The 25,078-nt window shown below is 43.7% G+C and overlaps 1 protein-coding gene across 8 annotated transcripts in view; it reads right to left on the bottom strand.

The window, feature by feature from the left end:
• Window positions 1-25,078, bottom strand: part of LOC129695453 (paralemmin-2-like) — a 297,376-nt gene that overhangs the window by 191,417 nt on the left and 80,881 nt on the right. For 7 of the 8 annotated variants that reach the window (XM_055632426.1, XM_055632427.1, XM_055632422.1 and 4 more), the window contains exon 4: window positions 281-395. In XM_055632426.1, coding sequence (XP_055488401.1) covers window positions 281-395 — 115 coding nt within the window. Of the gene's footprint in view, window positions 1-280; window positions 396-6,175; window positions 6,184-25,078 lie in introns of those variants that run through there. The other variant, XM_055632425.1, reaches the window with a different exon arrangement.

Here is a 25,078-nt window from a genome sequence, read left to right as displayed (position 1 = left end):
TCTCTGGATACTTTCAAGAGAGAACTAGATAGGGCTCTTAAAGATAGCGGAGTCAGGGGATATGGGGAGAAGGCAAGAACGGGGTACTGATTGGGGATAATCAGCCATGATCACATTGAATGGTGGTGCTGGCTCAAAGGGCTGAATGGCCTACTTCTGCACCTATTGTCTATTGTCTATTTATTCACCTTACCACTGGCAGTATATGTTCTAAGCTCGGAATTCTTTCCAGTGCTCTCCCCCTCGGCAGCAAGTGAGTCATGGCCTCCAATCCGCTTACCTTCTGCAGGTCCTCAATGGATTTCTCAGCTTCCCTCAGCTTTTCCAGAATGACTTGCTCCTTGGCAGCGATCTGGGATTCCTCGCTCTCCAATTGTTCTATTTCCACCTCGAGTCTGCAATAAAGAAAAGCAATGAAAGATGTTCCCCATCCTAGATGGCAGTTTTGGCATTACAATTCCACTGGTGGTGTTATGTCGGTGTTGTATAGACTGAATGTGGAGGGCGTCCCATCTTCCCTTGTGTCTAGCTTGGGTACCAGCTCTCACAATCCTTCTATCCCAGTTCTATTCTAAGTTCTGAGCATCCCCCAAGCTCAGATATTCTTTACTCAGCACCAGTTCAACTTAGTTCGTTCAAGTGAGTTTATTGTCATGTGTCCCTGATAGGACAATGAAATTCTTGCTTTGCTTCAGCACATAGAACATAGTAGGCATTTACTACAAAACAGATCAGTGTGTCCATAAACCATTGTATAAATATATACACACATGAATAAATACTGATAGTGCAAATAACAGATAATGGGTTATTAATTATCAGTTTTGTCTGAGCCAGGTTTAATAGCCTGATGGCTGTGGGGAAGTAGCTATTCCTGAACCTGGTTGTTGCAGTCTTCAGGCTCCTGTACCTTCTACCTGAAGGTAGCAGGGAGATGAGTGTGTGGCCAGGATGGTGTGGGTCTTTGATGATATTGCCAGCCTTTTAAAGGCAGCGACTGCGATAAATCCCCTCGATGGAAGGAAGATCAGAGCTGATGATGGACTGGGCAGTGTTTACTACTTTTTGTAGTCTTTTCCTCTCCAGGGCGCTCAAGTTGCCGAACCAAGCCACGATTCAACCGGTCAGCATGCTCTCTACTGTGCACCTGTAGAAGTTAGAGAGAGTCCTCCTTGACATACCGACTCTCCGTAATCTTCTCAAGAAGTAGAGGCGCTGATGTGCTTTCTTGATAATGGCATTAGTGTTCTCTTAAAGGAAGCATGTGGAATAGGTGCAGGAAGTTTTTCAGGCAGTCCCACAGTCCTACAGTCCCACTAATGCTGCAGTATTCAGTGGGAGACACAGTGGTACAGCTAGTAGAGCTGATGCCTCACATCATTAATGACCTGGTACCATCCTGACTTATGGTGCTGTCTGTGTGGAGTTTGCAAGTTCTCCCTCGAGGGTATCTCCCTGGTACATTGATTATGTTCCATGCCCTGAAGACATGCTGGTCTTAGACTGTAATAACAATGAACTGCAGATCCTAGCTTACCAAAGAAAGGCACAAAATGCTGGAGTAACTCAGCAGGTCAGGCAGCATCTTTGGAGAACATTGATTCGCATTAGGAGTTTTCTTCAGACTAAATATTTTGAAGAAGGATCTCAACCCAAACTGTCACCTATCCATGTCCTTCAGAGATGCTGCCTTGTCCGTTGAGTTCCTCCAGCATTACGTATCTTTCACAGGTTGATAGATGTATTGGTTAGTATATTGCCCCTGATATACAGTGCATGGGTGCCAGGTGAATTGGTGAATGGATTTTTTTCAGCCCATTAAGAATGAGGAGAAATATGTCTTATTTTCTGCCTCCAATCTCCTTGACTTATTTGGTCTCTAAAAATCGAACACTCTATCTTCCACTGGACTTCCCCCCTCTTCTCCGGTGAAGGATCCTTGACATCCACAGCTTTCTGAATGAAGACAATTATTTTCATTTTAACCATAAAAGGCTGTCCCCCTCTCCTGATTCTGTGGTGGTGAAGGAAAAATAGCAGCCATTTTATGCTTAGTGGGCTCCTCAAATTTGGCTTCACAGGGCATGGCACATAGAAGAGTACAGTGTATAAACATGGTAACTGGACAACTGTGTTCCTAAGTGAATCTGCATGTGAGGCCGACTTCACTGCTTCAATAGGTGGTTAAGAGTTAACCACAGAGTTGTAGGTCAGGAGTCACACAGGCCAGAGTGGGTAAGATTTCATTCCCTCAAGCAGAGAAATGACCCAGATAGGCTTTTTGCAACAATCCTGTTATTTTATGGCCACCATTATTGATATTAGTTTAAAAAAAAAATCCAGATTGATTTAATTAAAGTAATCTAATTTGTCAATTTGCTGTGAAGGGACTTGGTGTCACAGCTGCTGTTTTTGCAGTAAGATAAATGCTATGCAACTTTACGGTATGGATAATGTAAACCTCAGCACTGGTCACAGCAGCAATTAGAAGCAGGTTTAGGAGCCGATTCACAATACACGGCCAAGGCCTGAAATATTCTTCAGTGCTTGTTTTTAGCAGAAACAACTTAATCTAGAGTAGAATAAATTACGATGGGTGAATTTCCTAATCTTGTGCCAAGGAATACCTAAGGTCAATAGAACAGCTTGTAAACTCTGTTGGAGATTGAGCATATGCCTGGAGAAGCCAGGGTTTGGCTCTGTTCTGATGTCATTCATGGAATGAATTCATAAAGTCATATAATCATATCGTGTGCATACTTCCAGCTGCCCCGGTTCAAACCTCTTCCATCCACAAACCCCTTTGCCTCTCTTTTCGAAGTTCTACTTAAAAGCCTAATATTTAATTACTATTTAACCAAACTTGTGGTCATGTGTTCTAATGCTTTACTCTTTGGTTTGATGTCACTTAAGCGGAAATTGTTCGACGAACCGCCATTGTTAAGCATCAGGAGTTGAATGGTTGACATTTTTGAAACACGTTACCCAACCTTGGTGGGATTGCCCAAGAATAACAAGTCAGCACCCTGTAGATGACAGTGTGCAGATGAACGATAGAACCTGATTTTCTGGGCGTCATATTGTCTTAAAAATATGAAGCGATTTATGGTCAAAGATCGTAGCTTTATGGTGGAATGGGCAAGGTTTAAAGGAGATGTGTGAGTTTAGCTTTTTACACAGAGGATGGTTGGAGCCTGGAATACACTGCTAGGGGTGGTGATGGAGGCAGGGACAATAGTGACATTTCAGAGGCTTTTGGAGAGGCACAAGGAGGGGATGGAGGAATGCGGATCATTTGCAGGCAGATGAGATTAGTTTATTCTCGCATTGACTGTGTAGACATTGTAGGCTGAAGGGCCTGTTCCTGTCCACGTTTGTACTTTCATGGGGAGGGGGATAACAACACATAATAAGCACTGATAACAGATGTAAATGTTTGCAAATTTCACCTTGGAGACTGGATGCTGAGGTTAAATCGTTCAAATTGTTATCAGAGAAAAACTTGTGGACTTTTCCAGCTATCATCTGAGAAATTATTCCAGTCAGGAAACTGCTAAACTTAAGGCTGCTATAAATTCCTTTCCACCTCTCTCTGAAATTTCCTGTCATTGTTCGGGTCCCATTCGATGGGCAGATCCCACAGCCAGTAAGACTTCCGTTTTCAATTGGACTATTTAGTATACGTGATAACATCAAGGCACTTGGCTCTTACACTATCAGTCCTAAGGCAGCATTGTGTGAAATCCTCCTCACTCACCCACCCACCCACTGTCATGCATGATTCAGAAGCTGATGGGTGAGTTGACCCCAGCATCCATCCGCAGATGTACAGAAATCCTGAGCTCTTGCAGTTTCTGTGCTTCACTTTTACAGAGTGGGATTTGAACTCACGGTCTGGTGCCACAGGCAAGAGTGTGTTCCACTAAATTACAGTTGGGCACAGATGGTGGTGGGTGGCGAAAGTGCGGTTACTTAGTAGAACCATGGAAGCATTCTACGAGGGGTGATACAACTAATGGATCATTAGTTTTTTTGCGGGAGGGTTCTGGCCTCACTTCTCCCAAGGAGCCTAACTTGCTTCAAGGGGGAGAGAGATAGCCTAATTCTGTTGGGCAATCTACTGCTGGACAACTCAAAGCAGGGTCCTTTTAAAGGCTGAGATTAGGGGAATTTCCTCCATGTCCCAGTCCCTTCAACTATTGCAGGGCCTCCTGTTGTGGGAGGTCTTGCTTGGAAGCTACAGAGGCTCCAAATGCAGAAGGACTTTGTCAGCACATTGATGGGACTTGGCTAATCTGAAGCCTCACTCAGAACCCAATGCTTCCAGCTGCTTTTCCCTGAAGTTATGGCATTGTACTGGAAGACATCATGACTTTTGGGACAAATGTCTTAATGCCAAGTATTAAAAATGAATTTGGTTGGGAGACTCAGCAGTTTCTTAATGTTTCAGCATTTTGTATGTTTTGGAATAGGGATTCAAACCTTTCCTGATCATGAGATGTCTAAAAGCACTTTGTAGCCAATATTGATAGTCATAGAGTCATACAGCATAGAAACTGTCCCTTTGGCCCAATTTGACCTTACCAACCAAGATGCCCCACCTAGCCAGTCCCATTTGCCCGTATTTGGCCTATATTCTTCAAAGTTGTTCTTATCCTGCCCAAGTGCCTTTAAAATGTTGTTATGGTACCTGCCTCAACTACCTTCTCTGGCAGCTCATTCCATATATCCAGCACCTACTGAGTGAAAAAGTAGTAGTGAAATCCCCTCTGGTTCCTTTCCCCCCTCGCCTTAAAACTATGTCCTTTGGTCTGGATTCCCCTACCCAGGGTAAGAGACTGTGCCTTCACCCGATCAATTTCCCTCGTGCACAGTTACTAGTGAAAACAAGACATGTAACATTCAAGTTATGAACATTAAGCTCCACAATATGCACAATGTTGATGACCAGATAATGTTGATGAAGGGATGAATTTCGAGGGAGAGCTCTCCCGACCTTCCACAAAACACTGCCACTGTATCTTTTATTTGTGGGAGGATGGAGGAGGCCTTGGTTTAATATTTCACCCAGAGGGCAGCAATCATATCAGAGCACCACTCCCACAGTACCAAACCACATGTGTCAACCTGGATCTTTTGAGCTCAGATCCATAGAGCGGGATTTGTATACATAGTTTTCTGACGAACGATGACAGAAATAGCTACAACTGATAAAAATGCAAACTTTGGAACTACAGTCAAAGCATTTTAACTGTATATAGTCAGTGCTTTGTACTTCCACTGTATCCTCTCAGCATGTAGCAACAACAGAAACATATTCATAATGTTGTTATCCCCAGTGCAGAGTGAAAAAGCTCCACACCCATTGAAGGTGACTCCATGATAACATTCCAGTGGTGCCAGGAAGTACAAGAATTTGTACAAGAATTCCTGGTTTTAGCCTCGGAAGACAGCCAAAAGGGAATTTGGGACAGTTCCAAATCCTACTCATAGTAAGACTAATTAGAACTGCATTTATTAAAATCAAGCAAGAGGATATCTTTTTTTTCCTTTGTAAAATGGAGAGCCCCTACAATGAAATGTGGTCATTTAAAATTAATTATTTCAGTCATCAAACCAGCGGCTTACATTCATCATGGATGTGTGTGTATATATAGATAGGTGAAGGCTTTCTTTGAAAGAAGCTGCAGCCCGTTCTTGATAATTCTGTGAAAATAACGTCCTTATCACTGACCCTCTGGTGTGTATATCATTGTTCATCAAGGACATGGAGCATGTTGACAACTGCTGTTAACGCAGGTCTCCAGCTTAAATACCAGCCAGAAATACTGCCCATAACAACAGAACTGGCTGCATCAGAGACAATCCAAAACAGCAGACAATTTCACAGAGGATTGAATCAGCCATTCCTGCAGAATCCTCCTTCCGCTGGATACCTTGAATGGATCATTCACAGACATCCAGGATTCTTCACGTATTTCATTGCAACAATTACATTTATCAACCACCGTGCAGTGCTGCATCTTAATAAAAGAAGCCGATCGAATAGAAAATCCCTTTAACCTTATTTACAATTCCTGTTTGGGATGGATCACCTTGGTTGTAAATGATTCGAGCTGCAATCCCAGATCCCTTCGCCAGTACAATATCTCTGAAACAAGTGCTGACATCTTACCTCCTGCCATTCTCCTCGGACCCTTTCTTCCAACTAGCTGCCTTCTTTCATTCAAAATAGAGCCTGGTGCAAACCAAGAGAGAAATTCATAGCCCGCACAAATCCCATCCACTCCTTTCTGCTTTGTTACGCTTCTAAAGAATCTGTTCGGGGTCAGTGAAGGCAGAGTAAGTGCATTAAATTCTCCTGTTACCCAGGTGTCAGAAGCTGGGCTCAGCTGCAACTCGGCTCCAATCTGAGTGCAATCCTCGCACTGTGCACAGAGAATTACGTGACTGCTGCAGATGGAAGCTCCCTGACTCAAAGGGGCCTCCGTGCACCGTTCTGGGTGCTAATTCATCAGTGAGCAGTGAGATTGTAAAGAAGCTTTTAAAGAAGCCGCACATTGTCCCTCCGACTAATTTTTGTTTATTGATTGATTCGAGGGAAGTGGGCGTTTCTGGTGAGCGCAGCGTTTATTTTCTGTTCCTTAATTGCCCCTGAGCTGAGAAGCCATGGGAGTGGCACCATGGCACAGCTGGTGGAGCCACCGCCTCATAGACGCAGAGGCAGAGGCCAAGGTTCAATCCTGACCATTATTACTGTCTGTGTGGAGTCTGTGCAATCTTCCTGTGACTGTGTGGGTTTCACCTGGTTCTGCTCCGGTTTTCTATCACATTCCAAAGGCGGGCAAATTGGTAGGATCATTGGCCTCTGTAAATAACCTCTAGTGTGTAGAATCTGGGGGAAATTGATACGTGATGGTCAGCATGAACCCACTGGCCTGAAGAGTCTGTCTCTGTGCTGTAATTCTTTATGACCCTATGATTATAATTTGAGACTCAGCCACTTGACAATGTGTGTGGAGCTTGCATGTAGACCAGACTGAGTAAAATGGGCAATGTTTCTTCTTTCCCTGAGGGGAGATCAGTTAACCTGGTGGGTCTTTACACCAATCCAGTAGTTTTGTTACCACTAATGCTGATATTAGCTTTATAATCTTAGCATTAATTAATTATTTGACTTTAACTTCCCCAGTTGCCATGGTGCTATTCCTACTCGTGGAGCTCTATCCGGGGTCCTGTGTGTGGATGGGGGTTGCAGACGGAGTGTGGGTTGGAGTGTGGACGAGGGTAATCGGAGCAGGGACACGGACGGTCTCATCAGCACCTCAGACTACTGGCTATTAGTCCAGAATCAATGAACCAAAGCACATTGTTACGCCAGCTCCCATGTACGATATGCTTGCGATACCATGGCTTATGGGGGTAGCCTTGCCTTGCTGTGGAATGAGAAGATCATGGGGTTGTCCCTCTCTGGACAGCAGAGCACAAGATGATGCTGATTGTCCAAGATGCATATGAAGGCAGTATTGCACATTTAGATATACAACTAAGTCCTCTTATTCACTAACTACCCATCTGCTAATCCATGTACTCACAAAGTTGTAGTCAGAATATTGGGGTAGGTTTGTGGTTGGAGCTTGGCTCGGGGGTTTGGGCTGGGTAAGACTAGAGGGTGGACACGGGGTGTGACCAGAGCTGGTGGTCCAGGTGTGTGGCTGGAGCCAGGGTCTGGAGAGTGGATGTGGTGTGTGGACAGCGCTGTGGTTGCCAGTGTGTGTCGGGTGTGTGCAAAGAGCCATAGTGAGGAACCGTGTGAGTGCCTGAGCCAGGCTCAGGTCAAGTCAAGTCAAGTCAAGAGAGTTTATTGTCATGTGTCCCAGATAGGCCAACAACATTCTTGCTTGCTGCAACACAACAGAATATTTTAAGGAAAAATACAGATCCGATCAGATCAGATCAGATCAGTGTGACCATATACCATAGAATATATATATATACAGACATAAATACACAGATAAAGTGCAATATGCTGTTATAGATCATAGATTGTTTGAAGTTGTGTTTAATAGTTTGATGGCTGTGGGGAAGCAGCTGTTCCTGAACCTGGATGTTGGAGATTTCCGGCTCCTGTACCTTCTACCTGATGGCAGCGGGGAGATGAGTGAGTGGCCAGGATGGTGTGGGTCCTTGATGATGCTGCCAGCCTTTTTGAGGCAGCGCCTGCGATAGATCCCCTCGATGGTACGGAAGGTCAGAGCTAATGAAGGACTGGGCAGTGTTTACAACTTTTTGCAGCCTTTTCCGCTCCTGGACGCACAGGTTGCCGAACCAAGCCACGATGCAACCGGTCAGCATGATCTCTACTGTGCACCTGTAGAAGTTCGAGAGAGTCCTCCTTGACATACCAACTCTCTGTAATCTTCTCAGTAAGTAGAGGCGCTGATGTGCTTTCTTTATGATTGCATCAGGTTTTTGGGAACAGGAGAGATCATCGGAACTATGCATGCCCAGGAATTTGATGTTCTTGACCCTTACCACCATCGACCCGTTGATGTAAACGGGACTGTGGGTCCCCATCCTACCCCTTCCGAAGTCCACAATCAGTTCTTTGCATTTGCTGATGTTGAAAGCCAGGTTATTGTGCTGGCACCATTTGGTCAATCGGTCGATCTCACTTCTATACTCTGACTCGTCCCCATCAGTGATACGTCCCACAACAGTGGTGTGGTCGGCGAATTTGATGATGCAGTTTGCACTGTATCCGGCTACGCAGTCATGAGTATAGAGTGAGTACAGCAGGGGGCTGAGCACGCAGTCTTGAGGTGCTCCTGTGCTGATTGTTATCGAGGATGACACATTTCCACCAATACGGACTGAATGTGAACTAGGTGTGTGTCCAAATACAGGATGCGGAGAGTGGACCATGGGTGTGTGTGCTCTATCCGGGGTCTTATGTGTGGATGGGGGGGGGGGGGGGGGGGGGGGGGGGGGGGGGGGCAGATGGAGTGTGGACGACGGGGGGTGATTGGAGATGGGACACGGATGGTTGGCTGGGTCTGCAGCCAGGGTCAGGAGGGGGAATTTCCTCGAATTGAGAAACGTGGGCAATTTTACTTATATCTGAAACTAACAAACTAAAACATATGTAAAACGTATTATATCCATGAGATCATTGCCTACTGTATGTCACTTCAGCTGTAGAATCATTGTCAGTTGTGTTAGTGGTGCCCATGTGTGTTTTTTTGTTCAACTATATTTCTCTCCCCACAAGTTAAGTGTTGTGTTTATGGCATGGGACGTTTATCCTGTCTACATTCGGGTATAAACAGAAGATCCCATGACACTAGTTCAAAAGAGAATTGGCATGTCATCCCCAGCTCACTGAAGAATGCACAATGTCCAATGCACACTGGTGCAGTGGTAGAGTTGCTGCCTTATGGCGCCAGAGACCCAGGTTCGATCCTGTCTATGGGTGATGTCTGAATGGAGTTTGTATGTTCTCCATGTGGCCGCCCTGGTTTTCTCCAGGTGCTCGAGTTTCCTCCCACATTCCAAAGACGTGCAGGTTTGTAGGGTAATTGACCTGTAACATTGTCTCTAATATAACCATATAACCATATAACAATTACAGCACGGAAACAGGCCATCTCGGCCCTACAAGTCCATGCCGAACAAATTTTTTTCCCCTTAGTCCCACCTGCCTGCACTCGTACCATAACCCTCCATTCCCTTCTCATCCATATGGTCAGAACGCCTCCACCAGAGCTCATGCGTTCCACTGGGAGCTGTGGGATAGGGCTGGGTGATTGCCACGCTTTTTTGAAGGGCTACTAAACTAAGCTAAACTAAACAAAATGCAAGTAAGCTGAACTAAACTAAACAAACGTTTCAGGTCGGGACCCTTCTTCAGACTCGGACTTCTTCAGTCTGAAGATGGGTCCCGACCCAAAAGGTCACCTATCATTTTTCTACTGAGTTTCTATCTTTGGTATAAACCAGCATTTGCAGTTCTTTGTTTCTGCACATGCACTAAAAATGGTTGGTGTTGATGTTGTTGGGAGACGATTGTAGAAAGGTTGTTTCTGTGAGGCTCTGCACAGCAATGGCGACTACATAATGGTTTCAGCTGTGGCACAGTTGATGCTAGTGTCAAGTTGGAGGGCAGTGGTTCAAGTCCTGGTCTGGACACTGGAGGGTAAAAATCACACCGATCCTCTGTGAGCAGTTGTAATAGCGTCCTGTGCTGGAGTAGATGCTCTTTACAGAAGCGATTCTAAACGCAGGTCCCATCTGTTGTCTTAAGTGGGAATCAATGGCTATTTTGTGGGAGAGTTAACCCTTAAATATTTAAACCTCCACCGACAACTGACACCGTAGGTCAATGTCATTGTGCTGTTTGTGGGAGTATGCTATGCCACATTTCAAGGTACTACATTTCAAAGAGCAATCCATTGACTGAGAAGATCTCAAGCTATAATGGTTGAGAGAATTGAAAATCTTCGCTTTGTCTTTTAACATAGGAACATTTAAACAGAAAACCAGCTGTAGTAGACAGTTTGAAACTCAAAGCTACTGATTTAACACAATCTGGACTGAAAGGTATTGGGGATAACTTTCTGAGAACTGGAGCAAAAAGCAGACTGCAGGAGGATCTCAGAAGGCGGGTAGCATCTGTGGAGGGAAATGGACTGACGAGGTTTCGGATCAGGCTGAGTTCAGACTTCAGACTAAGTTTAGCCAGCGCATTACATTTTGGTCAAGATTCCAGCATCTTGAGTCTCAATTTCTGTGAACTGGCTATGTAAAAGCATAGTTGGCTGGCTATGCTTACCGTACAGTCCGTAATATTTTTTACCCGAATCTTAGGGAAAGTCTCCATAATTTCCCAATAGGTGTGGCTTGGGTAGCGGAACTGATAATGACTCTCCACGTGCAGTTTCAAAAGTGAGATTGACGATGTTTCAATGGAACAGAAAGCTCACCTTTTATTATAAGGGGTGGCAGAAGCTTGAAGCAACACAAACATCTGTACGTTGCATTGGTTGGAGGTTGCATTGGTTGAAGGCTTACATGCAATCTTCAATGATAGAACAAAGGATGAATGATTTTTTGGGAAGAGGTGAGATAGAGATTGGGGTGGCTGGGTGGTGATTTAACCCCATGTCACTGACAGATTTCCAAAACCTCACCATGTGGAGTTTGAAATTTGCGGAATTTCAATCCAAATCTGTACACCACAGTATGGGGATCTTCCATTGTTGTCAGGAGACCTTTTTCCAGGAAGACCCATGATATGTACATCTGCTTCATTGAAGCAAATTAAAGACCTCTGCAAAAGGGCCACAGTTTAATACAGTAGGTAGAGCTTGAAAGTTAAACATTGAAGCTGTGCAAGAATGTTTCACGACCAAAGGAGTTTCTCTGAGGTACTGGTGTTGGAAGCTTGACTGCCATTTTGCGCAGAGCAAGCTCTCATGAGTAACATGGTGATGAGCACCTAATCATTATTTAGTGATACAGATAGTGGCCATCAGCTAAAGATTCAAAATAATATAACTAATCTTCATCAGAATGGATAAGAAGGAGGCATACCTTGAGGAGATTTCGCAGTGGAGTAGACAAAATATTTAAGGAGGCATATCTTGAGGATTCCTTGAAGAAGGGTCTCGACCCGAAATGTTGCCTATTTCCTTTGCTCCATAGATGCTGCCTCACCTGCTGAGTTTCTCCAGCATTTTTGTCTACCTTCATCAGAATGGAACCATTTTATCATTTGCATTGATCAAAGCTTAACATCTCCCCTAAATCATGGCACCTCTATGTGATGTTTAGTTTAGTTTAGAGATATAGCGCGGAAACTGGCCCTTCGGCCCACTGAGCCCGCGCCGACCAGCAATCCCCGTACGCCAACACGGTTCTACACACTAGGGTCAATTTACAATTTTTATTGGTCAATTAACCCAAAAACTTGTACGTCTTTGGAATGTGGGAGGAAACTGGAGCACTCGAAGAAAACACATGCGGTCACTGGGAGAACATACAAACTCCATACAGATAGCACATGTAGGCAGGATGGAACCTAGGACTCCGGTGCTGTAAGGCAGCAACTCTACTGCTACGCCACCGTGCCGACCTGAAAGGTTATTCTCAGAGATGACAAGGCTACAAGACGCCAAACTGAAGTTATTCAATTAGCTTTGGATTCTGGAGAAATAACAACAAAAACAACAATTCTGCCTGGGGATATTACATTGAATGGAAGAAAAACATTCTTTCCAGTCTGGATGGTATGAGATGGCTCCTTGCAGCACGGTGTCCCAAGTTGTTTAGTGATGCATCATTGGATATGTTAATGTTCTCCTCAGGCTTTGTTCAGTCTGTGAGAGGTCAAGAGACTGGATCTTAAGTGTCATTAGCTCTTAGAAAGCCACCGTCACATTCAGTGCATTGGGAATCAGTGAGACAAAATTGGCTTGTGTTTGCATTCTGCTCTCATCCTAAGTACTTTATATCCCTGTGATTTCTGCTGTAATGGAGCAAATTATCATGTGGCAAGCTCCCACAAAGAGCACCATGATAATGACCAGATAACCCATTGTTAAGTGCTACTCAATGAGACTTAACCATTTTTGCAAATCGCAATACAGACTCCCTTGCTCTTCATTTAAAACAGTGGGCATGGGGCCTTTTGTCATCCACCTTAGAGACTAGATGAGGCCTCATACAAAAGACAGCAGCTATGGCAGTGCAGCATTCTCTCACCAGGGGCGGCAGTCTTGATCTTTAATGCACAAACCACCAGAACAGAACAGGAACCTACATCTGTCTAACTACGGAACATGGAAAGCCATCCACTGAACCACAATTGATGCTGAGATAAGGGCTGCAGAATGGGAATGGGGAGGGTGGTGGGAAGGGTTGATGTGGATGGGAAATGTGAATTTTTTTAATGGCAACATATACTGTAGGTTTCTCTTGTTCAATGGAACTCCGTCCAAAATGCCACGAACAAATGGGACTCCAGATGTTTGTGTCCTAATTGGCAAAGGCACCCATCACCCTGGACTGGCTCCTGTTTCAGCCACACCACGATTTTTAAATTCTTGTCCATTTTTACGTCATAGAAAGGCTTTGCTTTGCCTTATGAATTAATTCTCCATGAGTCCTGCCACCCAAAATATCTCCACTCCTCCAATTCTGCTCTTGATTATCTTTGAGTTTAATGGGTCCGCCATGGGCTGTCATTCATTCAGCCACCAAGGTCCTAAACATTGGAGTTTCACCCCTCAATATCACTTAACCTCTCACTTCCCCTTGCAGGTGGGCCTTGAAACCTACCTCTTTGACCAGGACTTTAATCAATTGTGCTACCAATTCCCTGTGTAGCTTAGTGTCAGTTTTCTTTATAGTTGGTGCTAAATTTTAGTTTTGTGGAAGATGCCAATATAAACATCTGGGAGGAAGCCAACCTGTTAAACTCAAAATTATCCTGCAGAAAACGAAGAGTTGAACAAAATACATTTTTATCACAGCTTCTTGGAATGTTACAGATTGAAAGAAGGCCACTCAACCATCATGGCTTTGCATTTCCACCCTTCTTCTCTCCTTATCTTAAACCCCTTGTCTCTATTTTATCTCTAGCCTTTGTCCAGCTAGCGGCCAATAAAAAAAACATCACCTGTATCCACCTATTACTAAAGATAGACACAAAATGCTGGAGTAACTCAGCGGCCTAGGCAGCATATCTGGAGAAAAGGAATAGGTGGCGTTTTGGTTGGAACCCTCTTCAGACCCAAAACGTCACCCATTCCTTCTCTCCAGGGATGCTGCCTGTTCTGCTGAGTTACTCCAGCTTTTTGTGTCTATCTTCGGTTTGAACCAGCATCTGCAGTTCCTTCCTCCACCTATTACTTGCCAGACTTTGTCTCATCCCTACCTCTTTTCCAGCCCCCCCACCCCACCCCCACCTGGGTGAGTGGGCCACCATGCAGTTTAATGTAGATCCATTTTGGTGGCAAAAAAAAGCAGATTATTATCTAAACGGTGGCCGATTGGGAAAGGGGGAGATGCAGCGAGACATGGGTGTCATGGTACACCAGTCATTGAAGGTAGGCATGCAGGTGCAGCAGGGCAGTAAAGAAAGCGAATGTCTTTCATAGCAAGAGGATTTGAGTTAGGAGCAGGGAGGTTTACTGCAGTATAGGGTCTTGGTGACCACACCTTTATTGCGTGCAGTTTTGGTCTCCAAATCTGCGGAAGGACATTATTGCCATAGAGGGAGTGAGAGAAGGTTCACCAGACTGATTCCTGGGATGTCAGGACTGTCTTATGAAGAAAGACTGGATAGACTTGGTTTATACTCTCTAGAGTTTAGGAGATTGAGAGGGGAACTTATAGAAACTTACAAAATTCTTAAGGGATTGGACAGGCTAGATGCAGGAAGATTGTTCCGATGTTGGGGAAGTCCAGAACAAGGGGTCACAGTTTAAGGATAAAGGGGAAATCTTTTAAGACTGAGATGAGAAAAACATTTTTTACACAGAGAGTGGTGAATCTCTTGAACTCTCTGCCACAGAGGGTAGTTGAGGCCACAGTTCATTGGCTATATTTAAGAGGGAGTTAGATGTGGCCCTTGTGGCCAAGGGGATCAGAGGGTATGGAGAGAAGGCAGGTACGGGATACTGAGTTGGATGATCAGCCATGATCGTATTAAATGGCGGTGCAGGCTCGAAGGGCCGAATGGCCTACTCCTGCACCTAATTTCTATGTTTCTATGTTTTCTATTACAATCCGTTTGAAGAAAGGTTTCCACCTGAAAAATCACTTCATCTTTGCCTCCAGAGATTGTCTGACCGATTATGCAGGCACTTTGTTTTATATCTGCGCAGCATGTCACCTCTGTGGAATGAATTTTCCCTCTTGACTCCATTCTCTGCTATTTTTTTGAGGACTGCAGGCTCTTAAAATGATTTCCCTTTTGTCTAGCTGCCTTTTATATAGCATGTCACCAAACTCCATTCTCTGCTATTTTTGAGGACTGCAGGCTCTTAAAATGATTTCCCTTTTGTCTAGCTGCCATTCAGTTGTGTCTTATTTTCTTTGAAGAAATAAGCCTGGAATGGAATGCAAGGAAATATTTCCCACCCCACCCCCACAATTATGCATTTCCTTTTCCATACTTTGAAGCACTTACTCAGTTCCCTGCACTTAATCCAAATGTCACTTGGGTATGTAGAGCATGTCTCATTCATGAATAAATGGCTAGAGTGGGACACCAAGTGGCAATAACAAGGTGTGCAGATAGACGCATCAAATACTCAACATCACTTCTCCAATATCTTTCATAATATCCCAACAAATAGCCAATGAAGTATATTTGAAGTAAGGGGGGAGGGGGGAGTGTTAAGGGAGAGGGGTGGTATGACAGCACCCTCCACTTCTCACTTGGAGGTCACTCTGATCCTTTTAACTGTTTTCCAAATGGCAAGGAATTGTGGCATAGCGAAGTCAGTTAGCTGAAGCCAGTATGTGAATTTCTTGTGCACAGGCATCAGTGTCATAAACTTGAATGTTGGCCATTGTCTCAGGAATGAGGAATTGCCTGGAATAGAAGGGGGGAGAGGTGGTGCTTCAGCTGGCCAGTGCCTTGGTCTGTCCAGTGTACCACTTGTTGTATTACTGTACTGCCTTCATTGCTGGACACTGTTGGGAGGACATGATGGCCTTGAAAAGACTGCAAGGCAAATGTTCCAGGCAAGATGCAGGCATCATTGGAGAGGCTGTCATCTATTATCATGTGTCCCAAAACCGATGGGCTTGCCAGCTCGTTTTAAAGAGCAGCTAAAAGTCAGCTAAATATATAGGTCAAAATGTTGTTGGTACTTTTTCCATTTATTGATAGCAGTAGTAATAAACATCTTATTTTTTGACCTCATATGAAAACCTGTGGGTTTTATTAATGTTTACCTTGCTGTTATGTTTTTAGAGCATGGGGGCACAGGCTCTAAAAACATCCAGACTCCTGACACGATGCGGGGGCCCCTCCTGCTCTTCCCCTGCCACTGATTCTGTTGTTCCTTGCCTCTGATTTAATTAGCCACCTCCAACCCAAACACCACCCTCATCTCACCCCCCATTTCTCCCAGTCCCCACACCTGAGCACACCTGCCATTACCCTATTCTGACACAACATTTAGTCCCAGGATCCAGTCTCTGCCTCTGCACCTGATACTTTGGTAAAATGTTCCTGACATATTGAAGACGATTTCTACTGCCGACAGCACTTCACTTTCTCTTGAACAAGTCCTTCTGGCCTTGTGCCCTTTCTCATTTCACTATTTTCATTTCTGATTGCTGATATGACATAAGTGTCTTGACTTCTCCACTCCTCACACCCGCTCCAACCTCACACCTCTGAACACACAGCTCTTCCTTCATTCCATTCCAAACTCAATTCATCATCACAGACAAGGGCACCGTTGCTCTGATCTAGCAGACTGACAACCTTGCTGAGGTTAGGCAACAATTCTTGGACACCTCCTCATATATCCCCCCTGGACCATGAGCTCTTTATACCTCTCCCTGGACCAAGACCCCACCAATGAACACCAGGCCACCTTCTCCCAAGCCATCATAGATTTCATCTCATCAGGCAATCTTCCACAGCTGCCAAGCCCAAACCATTAATTTCTATCTCCTCTCCATAAACAGTAGGTGCTTAGCCAGATCATTTTACTCACTGATGTAGACTGCAGGATTATTTTGTTTTTCACCTGGATACAGGTTAGAACTCAACTGCTCTCATTAGAAACACCACAATATATCTTTTGATTTCACCTGCATGACTTGATATTAGATTTTAATAGGATCTAAGGAAGAAATACTTCACACAGAGTGGTTCGAATCAAGGAATGTGCTGCCCAGGCACGTGCCGTGAGTAATTACTCAGGGTAGGCAGTCAGTCATCTTAAAAAAAATCTTAAACCGCGCATGCGCAGATTGTTCTCTCCGTAAGCTGTCAGTCGACTTTTATAAAGTCTTCAAAAGCCAAATCGGCTTTTAAAGTACCGTATTTCCCGGCAATGAAGACGCACCCCCATTTTGAGTTGCTAAATTTTGAAAGAAGGCTGGTGGGACATAAAAGTGCTCTAGAATAAACTTATTTCACAAATTTCTGACCTACAGAGGTTGTGCTACCACTGGGTTAATACTTTGGTTTAAATATTGCTGTGTGATTTTGTTTCCTCTTTATTTTACTTTTACATACAGAATAGATACTTTCACTAGGTATTTCTTTCACTAGAGACTTTCACTAGGCTGTGTCATATTGAACCAACAAGCCCAGTCATTGTTGAAGGCAATGGTGTTTTCCCAAGAGTGGTCCACTGTCAAATCTCTTTGATCCTCTCATTGAACCTGTTTTCATACCTGTCTTGCAGTTGCAAATTACCTAGGATTGTACTAAAGTCTCCAGAACATAAATGGGAAGAAATTTATTCGAATCAATGATATTGATTTTCTGCCATTTGGTTGCAATTACTTAATTGAACCAATTGTACAAACGGTTCAATTTTACACAGCCTTGCCATGACTGGTGGTGATATTCCCAACTATATTTAGCAATTGTGACACATGTACTTTTCTCCTTCAAAGATTAATCTTCAGGGTACAGGCGGGAGCAACCTTGGAAAAATATTTATTTGATCATCTTCATTGAAAGGAGTAAAACAAAAACTTGTGGGCTACTGGAAGTTCAAGGTTAGGTCACATTGCCAAGTTCCACCAAAACTGGCAACTGTCCTTTCATTGCAAAAGGATTTGAGTATAGGAGCAGGGAGGTTCTACTGCAGTTGTACAGGGTCTTGGTGAGACCACACCTGGAGTATTGCGTACAGTTTTGGTCTCAAAATCTGAGGAAGGACATTATTGCCATAGAGGGAGTGCAGAGACGGTTCACCAGACTGATTCCTGGGATGTCAGGACAGTCTTATGAAGAAAGACTGGATAGACTGGGTTTATACTCTAGAATTTAGGAGATTGAGAGGGGATCTTATAGAAACTTACAAAATTCTTAAGGGGTTGGACAGGCTAGATGCAGGAAGATTGTTCCCGATTTTAGGGGAAGTCCAGGACAAGGGGTCACAGCTTAAGGATAAAGGGGAAATCCTTTAAAACCGAGATGAGAAGAACTTTTTTTTCACGCAGAGAGTGGTGAATCTCTGGAACTCTCTGCCACAGAGGGTAGTTGAGGCCAGTTCATTGGCTATATTTAAGAGGGAGTTAGATGTGGCCCTTGTGGCTAAGGGGATTAGGGGGTATGGAGAGAAGGCAGGTACGGGATACTGAGTTGAATGATCAGCCATGATCATATTGAATGGCGGTGCAGGCTCGAAGGGCCGAATGGCCTACTCCTGCACCTAATTTCTATGTTTCTATGTTTCTATGACCATGGGTGCAAACATCCTGATTAATTTTTGCTAATTAATACAAAGAATCTTTCATAGAATCTCTAGTTTATTTCATGGAATCCTGAGCTTACCATCTAGACCCATGGGACAATAATTGATCCATGTGCGTAAACATAAAGCCAGTGGGAACATAGTGGGCGTCTGGACAACTGGGGATTTGTGTTCAAATAGTTCCAACTTTGGATAGGGAAATAAATTTGATTATTACCTTATGGGATACCTTACGGTATACTATTAAAGAACAGCAGACAATCTGCTGAATGAACTCCAAGCAAAGATCTGCTACTTCTGGCTGGTCATTTGGAGATAACTGGCACCTACAGACAGGGTTCCTGCAAATTAATGTCTTTGGGAAATGAAAGAAAAAGAAATGGCCAAATATATTCCACTAGGCTGATTCCATTACAGCTGTTTACTTCTAGGCCAGGTATTTGGCTCCGCTATAATGTTCTGATCTGTCAGAAGCTTCCATTTTAGGTCGTTGATTTATGGATTACCCATCAACACAAAAAAGAAAATGTGATTGGGGGGACATTTCAGTATTGAATGCTGCACGACGGGGGTTTGGGAAAGGGCCAACGTCCTAAGTGAGTGTGTCCATCAGATCTTCATTGCTCCATTTAAGGGCTTTCATGTTGTACTGGCTTCATTCCTCAAGGCTCATGGGCATTGATTCTTCTATAAATCTCACATTTAAAATTAACAATTGACTCAGTGCCATCTACCAGAAAGGTGCTTCCAATTTCCACCACCACCTGAGTACAGCAGTGGTTCCTAATCTCAATCCTGAAAGCCATAACCTCTGAACTCTACTGGCCATGAACCCTCCCATCAGCAGAAATAGCTTCTCTCCCTCCAATCTCGAGTCTCCTAAATATGTTCAAATCTTTAATCAAATTTATCCTTGAATTGTCATACATATGCAATCTCCTTGCAATATACCCTTGGAGTACAAATATCATTCTGGTGCATTTATCCAGCACATCCTTGGATGTGTGCTCAGAACCGCTCACAGTGCTCCAGGTGTGATCTAACCAGGGTTTCTATGCCTTCTTTGCAACTTCTATCCCTTGTTGTCCAGTCCGCCAATATAAAGGCCTATTGTCCAGTGGACTATTAGCTGTACTTTTGATATTTTATAATGTTTATATTTCCATAATATTTTAATGATCTGTGTGCATAGTCTCCCAGTTCTTTTTGCTTCCAGTTTTTCACCAGACAGAAAGATCTTGGGTCTACCTTTCACAAGCCCATGTATATAACCTGATATAAATTTGGTTTTCAGCAACCTTCCGAGAGCTGTGGGTAATCAACGACATTCTCCTTGAATTGTCATTGAAAGTAGGTGCAGGTGCAGGAGGCAGTGAAGAAAGCGAATGGTATGTTATCATTCATAGCAATAGATTTGAGTATAAGAGCAGGGGGGTTCTACTGCAGTTGTACAGGGTCTTGGTGAGACCACACCTGGAGTATTGCGTATAGTTTTGGTCTCCTAATCTGATGAAAGACATTGTTGCCTTAGAGGGAGTACAGAGAAGGTTCACCAGACTGATTCCTGGGATGTCAGGACTTTCATATGAAGAAAGACTGGATAGACTCGGCTTGTACTCGCTAGAATTTAGAAGATTGACGAGGGATCTTGTAGTAACTTACAAAATTCTTAAGGGGTTGGACAGGCTAGATACAGGAAGATTATTGTTGGGGAAGTCGAGAACAAGGGGTCACAGGTTAAGGATAAGGGGGAAGTCATTTAGGACCGAGATGAGAAAAACATTTTTCACACAGAGAGTGGTGAATCTGTGGAATTCTCTGCCACAGAAGGTAGTTAAGGCCAGTTGATTGGCTATATTTAAGAGGGAGTTAGATGTGGCCCTTGTGGCTAAAGGGATCAGGGGGTATGGAGAGAAGGCTGATTTGGATGATCAGCCATGATCATATTGAATGGCGGTGCAGGTTCGAAGGGCCGAATGGCCTACTCCTGCACCTATTTTCTATGTTTCTATGTTTATGTTTCTCCTTTTGAAGATGTCTCTCAGTCAGTTTGATGATAGTCAGTGGTTTCCAAGTTATTTGGGGCCTGCTTGGGTTTAATGCAGCAGTAATTATGAGATTGGCAATATCAAAACGGTAATACAGCAAGCTCCAATTAATGCAGGTCCTTCTGTAATGTAAAAGGACCAAGTAAAAATGCTACTGGAGGGAACTTTGTCACAGTGATATCTCTTTGAAGTATCTCTTCTTTATCAAACACAGTTTATCATCCTGTGGCTGGCATATATAGAAGTGTTCCAGCCTAGGAGACAGATAGTTCAAGGGGACACAGTTGGGGGGATTCATTCTGCAAATTATAGTGTGCCAAGTGGAGGGAGCCTATATGAACGTAATTAGTTGTTTAAACGAAAGGAAAAAAAAATTAGGAATGGTGAGCATCCCATTGTAATGCATGATGTCTACAAATAGATCGGGAGGTTTCAAGACCCCTGTGCTTCTCACCTTAAGTATGGGGTATCATCTGACATTGGTGTGATATCTTGCAATAAAAGTCAAAGTCAGGTATATTCCCTCTGTCAAGTGCTAACCCACAATGATTTTGTTTATCTGGAATGGCCACAATCAGACTTATTAATAATCAAATTTGGAATTGAAACGTTACACAAATTATCTTCTTTTGGCCAATCTCCCAGGCTTGAAGATAACATGCTCCCACTCTATGCCGAGGAAAGGAAAATGTTTGTGTGCTGCTGCACCCATGCTACAACACCGTTTTGATGGAGCAAGATCTTGGTTCAAAGACAAGGATGTCCAAGGCAAATGGAGCAGCCTCTGATGCAGAGAGCACTCACACACCAAGCACAAACCAAGCGTTTAAAGGTACAGTTTCAGATTAGGCCTATTATACAGCCATAGAGTGATACAGTGTGGAAAAAGGCCCTCGGCCCAATTTGCCCACGCCGGCCAACTACGGTAGTCCCACCTGCCAGCATTTGATCTATATCCCTCCAAACCTGTCCTATCTATGTACCTGTCTAACTGTTTCTTGAGTGTTGGGATAGTCCTTGCACCAACTACCTCCTCTGGCAGCTTGAGTGCAGAGAAGGTTCACCAGACTGATTCCTGGGATGTCAGGACTTTCATATGAAGAAAGACTGGATAGACTCGGCTTGTACTCCCTAGAATTTAGGAGATTGAGGGGGGATCTTATAGAAAGTTACAAAATTCTTAAGGGGTTGGACAGGCTAGATGCAGGAAGATTGTTCTGGATGTTGGGGAAGTCCAGGACAAGGGGTCACAGCTTAAGGATAGAGGGGAAATCCTATAAGACCGAGATGAGAAAAACATTTTTCACACAGAGAGTGGTGAATCTCTGGAACTCTCTGCCACAGAAGGTAGTTGAGGCCAGTTCATTGGCTATATTTAAGAGGGAGTTAGATGTGGCCCTTGTGGTTAAAGGGATCAGGGGGTATGGAGAGAAGGCAGGTACGGGATACTGAATTGGATGATCAGCCATGATCATATTGAATGGCGGTGCAGGCTCGAAGGGCCGAATGGCCTACTCCTGCACCTATTTTCTATGTATCTATGTATCTATGTTCCGTACATCCACCACCCTTTGTGTGAAAAAGTTACCCCTCAGATTCCTACTTATAATAAATTCCTATTACAAAAAAATGTATTTCAGTGCTGATTTGGGTGAGCCTTAATCAAGCCAACACAGACGTTGCCAGTTAGATCTTATCATTCATCAAGATGAGCTGCCTGAGGAGAAGAGATAAGAAATATTCACTGGATGTTCTTTGCCTTTCCATCACTTGAAATCGTTACAATTTTTGTCCACAATATATCATCCCGTTGGCTGGCATATCACAACATATCATCCTGTTAGACAGCATTTTGTGGATCTAGAAATAGAGCAATGTTTCAGTCTGTGACCTTCTATTTGAACTGTTGCAAGTCAGAGCCAAAGCAACTTTTGAGGACAGAGGAACGGGAAAGTGAGGTAAAAGGCAAAAGTGTAGTAAGTTCCAAAGTTCATAAGTTTAGCAACAGCATTAGGCCATTCGGCCCATCGTCTACTCTGCCATTCAATCATGGCTGATCTATCTTTTCCTCTCAACCCCATTCTCCTGCCTACTCCCCATATCCCCTGCCACCCGCACTAATCAAGAATTTATCAATTTCCACCTTAAAAATATCCATTGACTTGATCTCCATAGCCTTCTGTGGCAATGAGTTAAGTACCTGTAGTAAGTACCTGAATTAAGAGGGAAGTCAGGAGTGATTCATTGGCTCAAGAATGGTAAGCGGATGAATAAAGAAACAAAGGGTAGGTTTGGGTGGGGTGTAAATTTGAATGATAGAATCAAGTTGAAATTATTATGATTTTGCAAGCTACTTTATTCAGGGAGAGGAATTTTAAGCTATGTGTCCACAATCGCTGGACACTACCAAATCAAAATGGAAAAGGAAACGTGAACTGGCCATCCAGATACACATGCCATTGCCGTGAAGACCATTTAGGAATATTCCCTTGGGACTTGGGTATCGATGGCAAGGCCAACCTTCATTCTCCATCTGTAAATGCTCTGAGAAGGTTGCGATGGTACTCACACTCCATTGTTAGGAAAGGAGTTCCATGATTTGGACTCAGTGATGATGAATAACCTGTGATAGTATTTCTGAATTGGAATGGTGTGCGACTGAGAGGGGAATCTGCAGGTGGTGGTGCCCCCATAATCAATAACTCTCGTGTGACGCAGGCTACTAGGACTGTGAGGTCACACTTGGAAAACAAGAAGGTTTTGGACTTTGTTGTTAAGATTAATTTTCCACTGGAATAATGCCAGATCCATATTGTAATTCTGAAAGGTGGGTGTGGAAAACCAGTTCTGGAGAAATCCCTTCAGCTCCTTTCCCATCATTAAACCTCCACAGGGACATCTGTCAGAGTAATGATAGGAAATTAATACGACAAAGGATGGGTATATTCAGATTTTTCTGTTAATGATAAGAAAGATTATAAGTGTCTTTCTGTGTACAGTACTGGTCTCCTTATTTAAGGAAGGAGCATTTCGGAGAAGGTTTACTTGAATTTTTGTAAATGTGTGGGTTGCTTCAAGAGGAAAGGTTGGACTGGCTAGGTCTGTATTCCCTGGAGTTTCGAAGAATGAATGGAGAATGAATTGAAACTATTAAATCCTGAAGGATCTTGACAAGTTGTCTATGGAAAGGAAGTTTTCACTCGTCAAAACTTTAGGAGCTGGGGATCGCTGTTTAAACAAACTTGGCTGCTCATAGAAATCAAACTTTTTTTCCCTCCAAGGACTGTGTCTTTGAGACTCTTTCTCAAATGGCTATGGGAACAGTCTTTGAATATTGTTCAGGCATAGGTCGATCAATTCTCGATAAGCAGTGAGGGTTATCGTGGTTTTGTAGGAATATGGAGTTGAGGTTACAGTCAGATCATCCATGACCTTATTAAATGGAGCAGGTTTGAAGGACTGTGTCCTACTCTTGGTTCCTAATCTGTATGTTTGTTACAGATTCAGTAGCAAAATTGGACACAAACATGTCTTGCCCCTTTCACTATTGCACAAAAATCTCGGCTAACACTACCGCTAAAGTTAAGCACTTAACTTCAGTGTACTTAAAAGCTAGCAATTTGTTATTTTGAATGATATTAATCATAATCATAATAATCATAATTGTAATGTATTAGCCAAGTATGTTTTGCAACAAACGAGGAATTTGATTTGCCATACAGTCATACCAAAAAAGCACCAAGTCACACAACTACATAAAATTTGACATAAACAGCCACCACAGCGGCTCCACAGTCCTCACTGTGATGGAAGGGAATAAAGTCTTATCTTCTTTCCTCCTTTTTTTCCCACGGTAGGGGGAGTCGAACCATCCGCAGTCGGGGCTTTCGAAGCTCCCGCAGCTGGTGATCGAAGCTCTCGTGTCGGGGCGATCGAAGCTCCCGCTTAGGGACGGTTGAAGCTCCTGCGGCTTGGAGCTCCCGAAGTCGGCCCCAAACCAAGGGACCGCGAGCTCCACGATGTTAAAATCTGCAGGCTCTCGCGGTTGGAGATCCCAAAGTCGGACCACAGCAAGATGCCGCCAGCTCCACGGTTAGGCCGCAGCGTGCACGGAAATACGACATGGAAAAAAATTGCATCTCCGTCGAGGAAAGAGATTTTAAATGTTTCCCCCACCACCCCCCCACACATAATACGAAACTAAAAGTACACATGCATTTTACAACAAACTAAAAACAACAAATAAAGAAAAAGACGAGACAGACCGTTGGCGAGGCAGCCATCGTCGGCGCCACCTAGTAGTAGCATTATCTACAGTATCTAATATGATAATTATAGTTTTAAGTTAGTGATACAGCATGGCAACAGGCTTTTCAGCCCACCAAGTCCATGTTGGTCATTGTTCATGTTCACAGTAATTCTATATTATCCCACTTTGTCATCCACTCTTGACACATTAGGGTTAACTTCCCAGAGCCTACAAACCTGCACATCTTTGAAGTGTGGGAGGAAACTGTAGCACCAGGAGGAAGATCACAGTGTCACAGGGAAAAGGTGCAAACTCTGCACAGA

The sequence above is a fragment of the Leucoraja erinacea genome, chromosome 3 (genome assembly GCF_028641065.1).
Source record: "Leucoraja erinacea ecotype New England chromosome 3, Leri_hhj_1, whole genome shotgun sequence".
NCBI lineage: Eukaryota > Metazoa > Chordata > Chondrichthyes > Rajiformes > Rajidae > Leucoraja > Leucoraja erinaceus.
The sequence above is the reverse complement of the archived record's forward strand: the minus strand, read 5'-3'. Positions and strand labels throughout refer to the sequence as shown.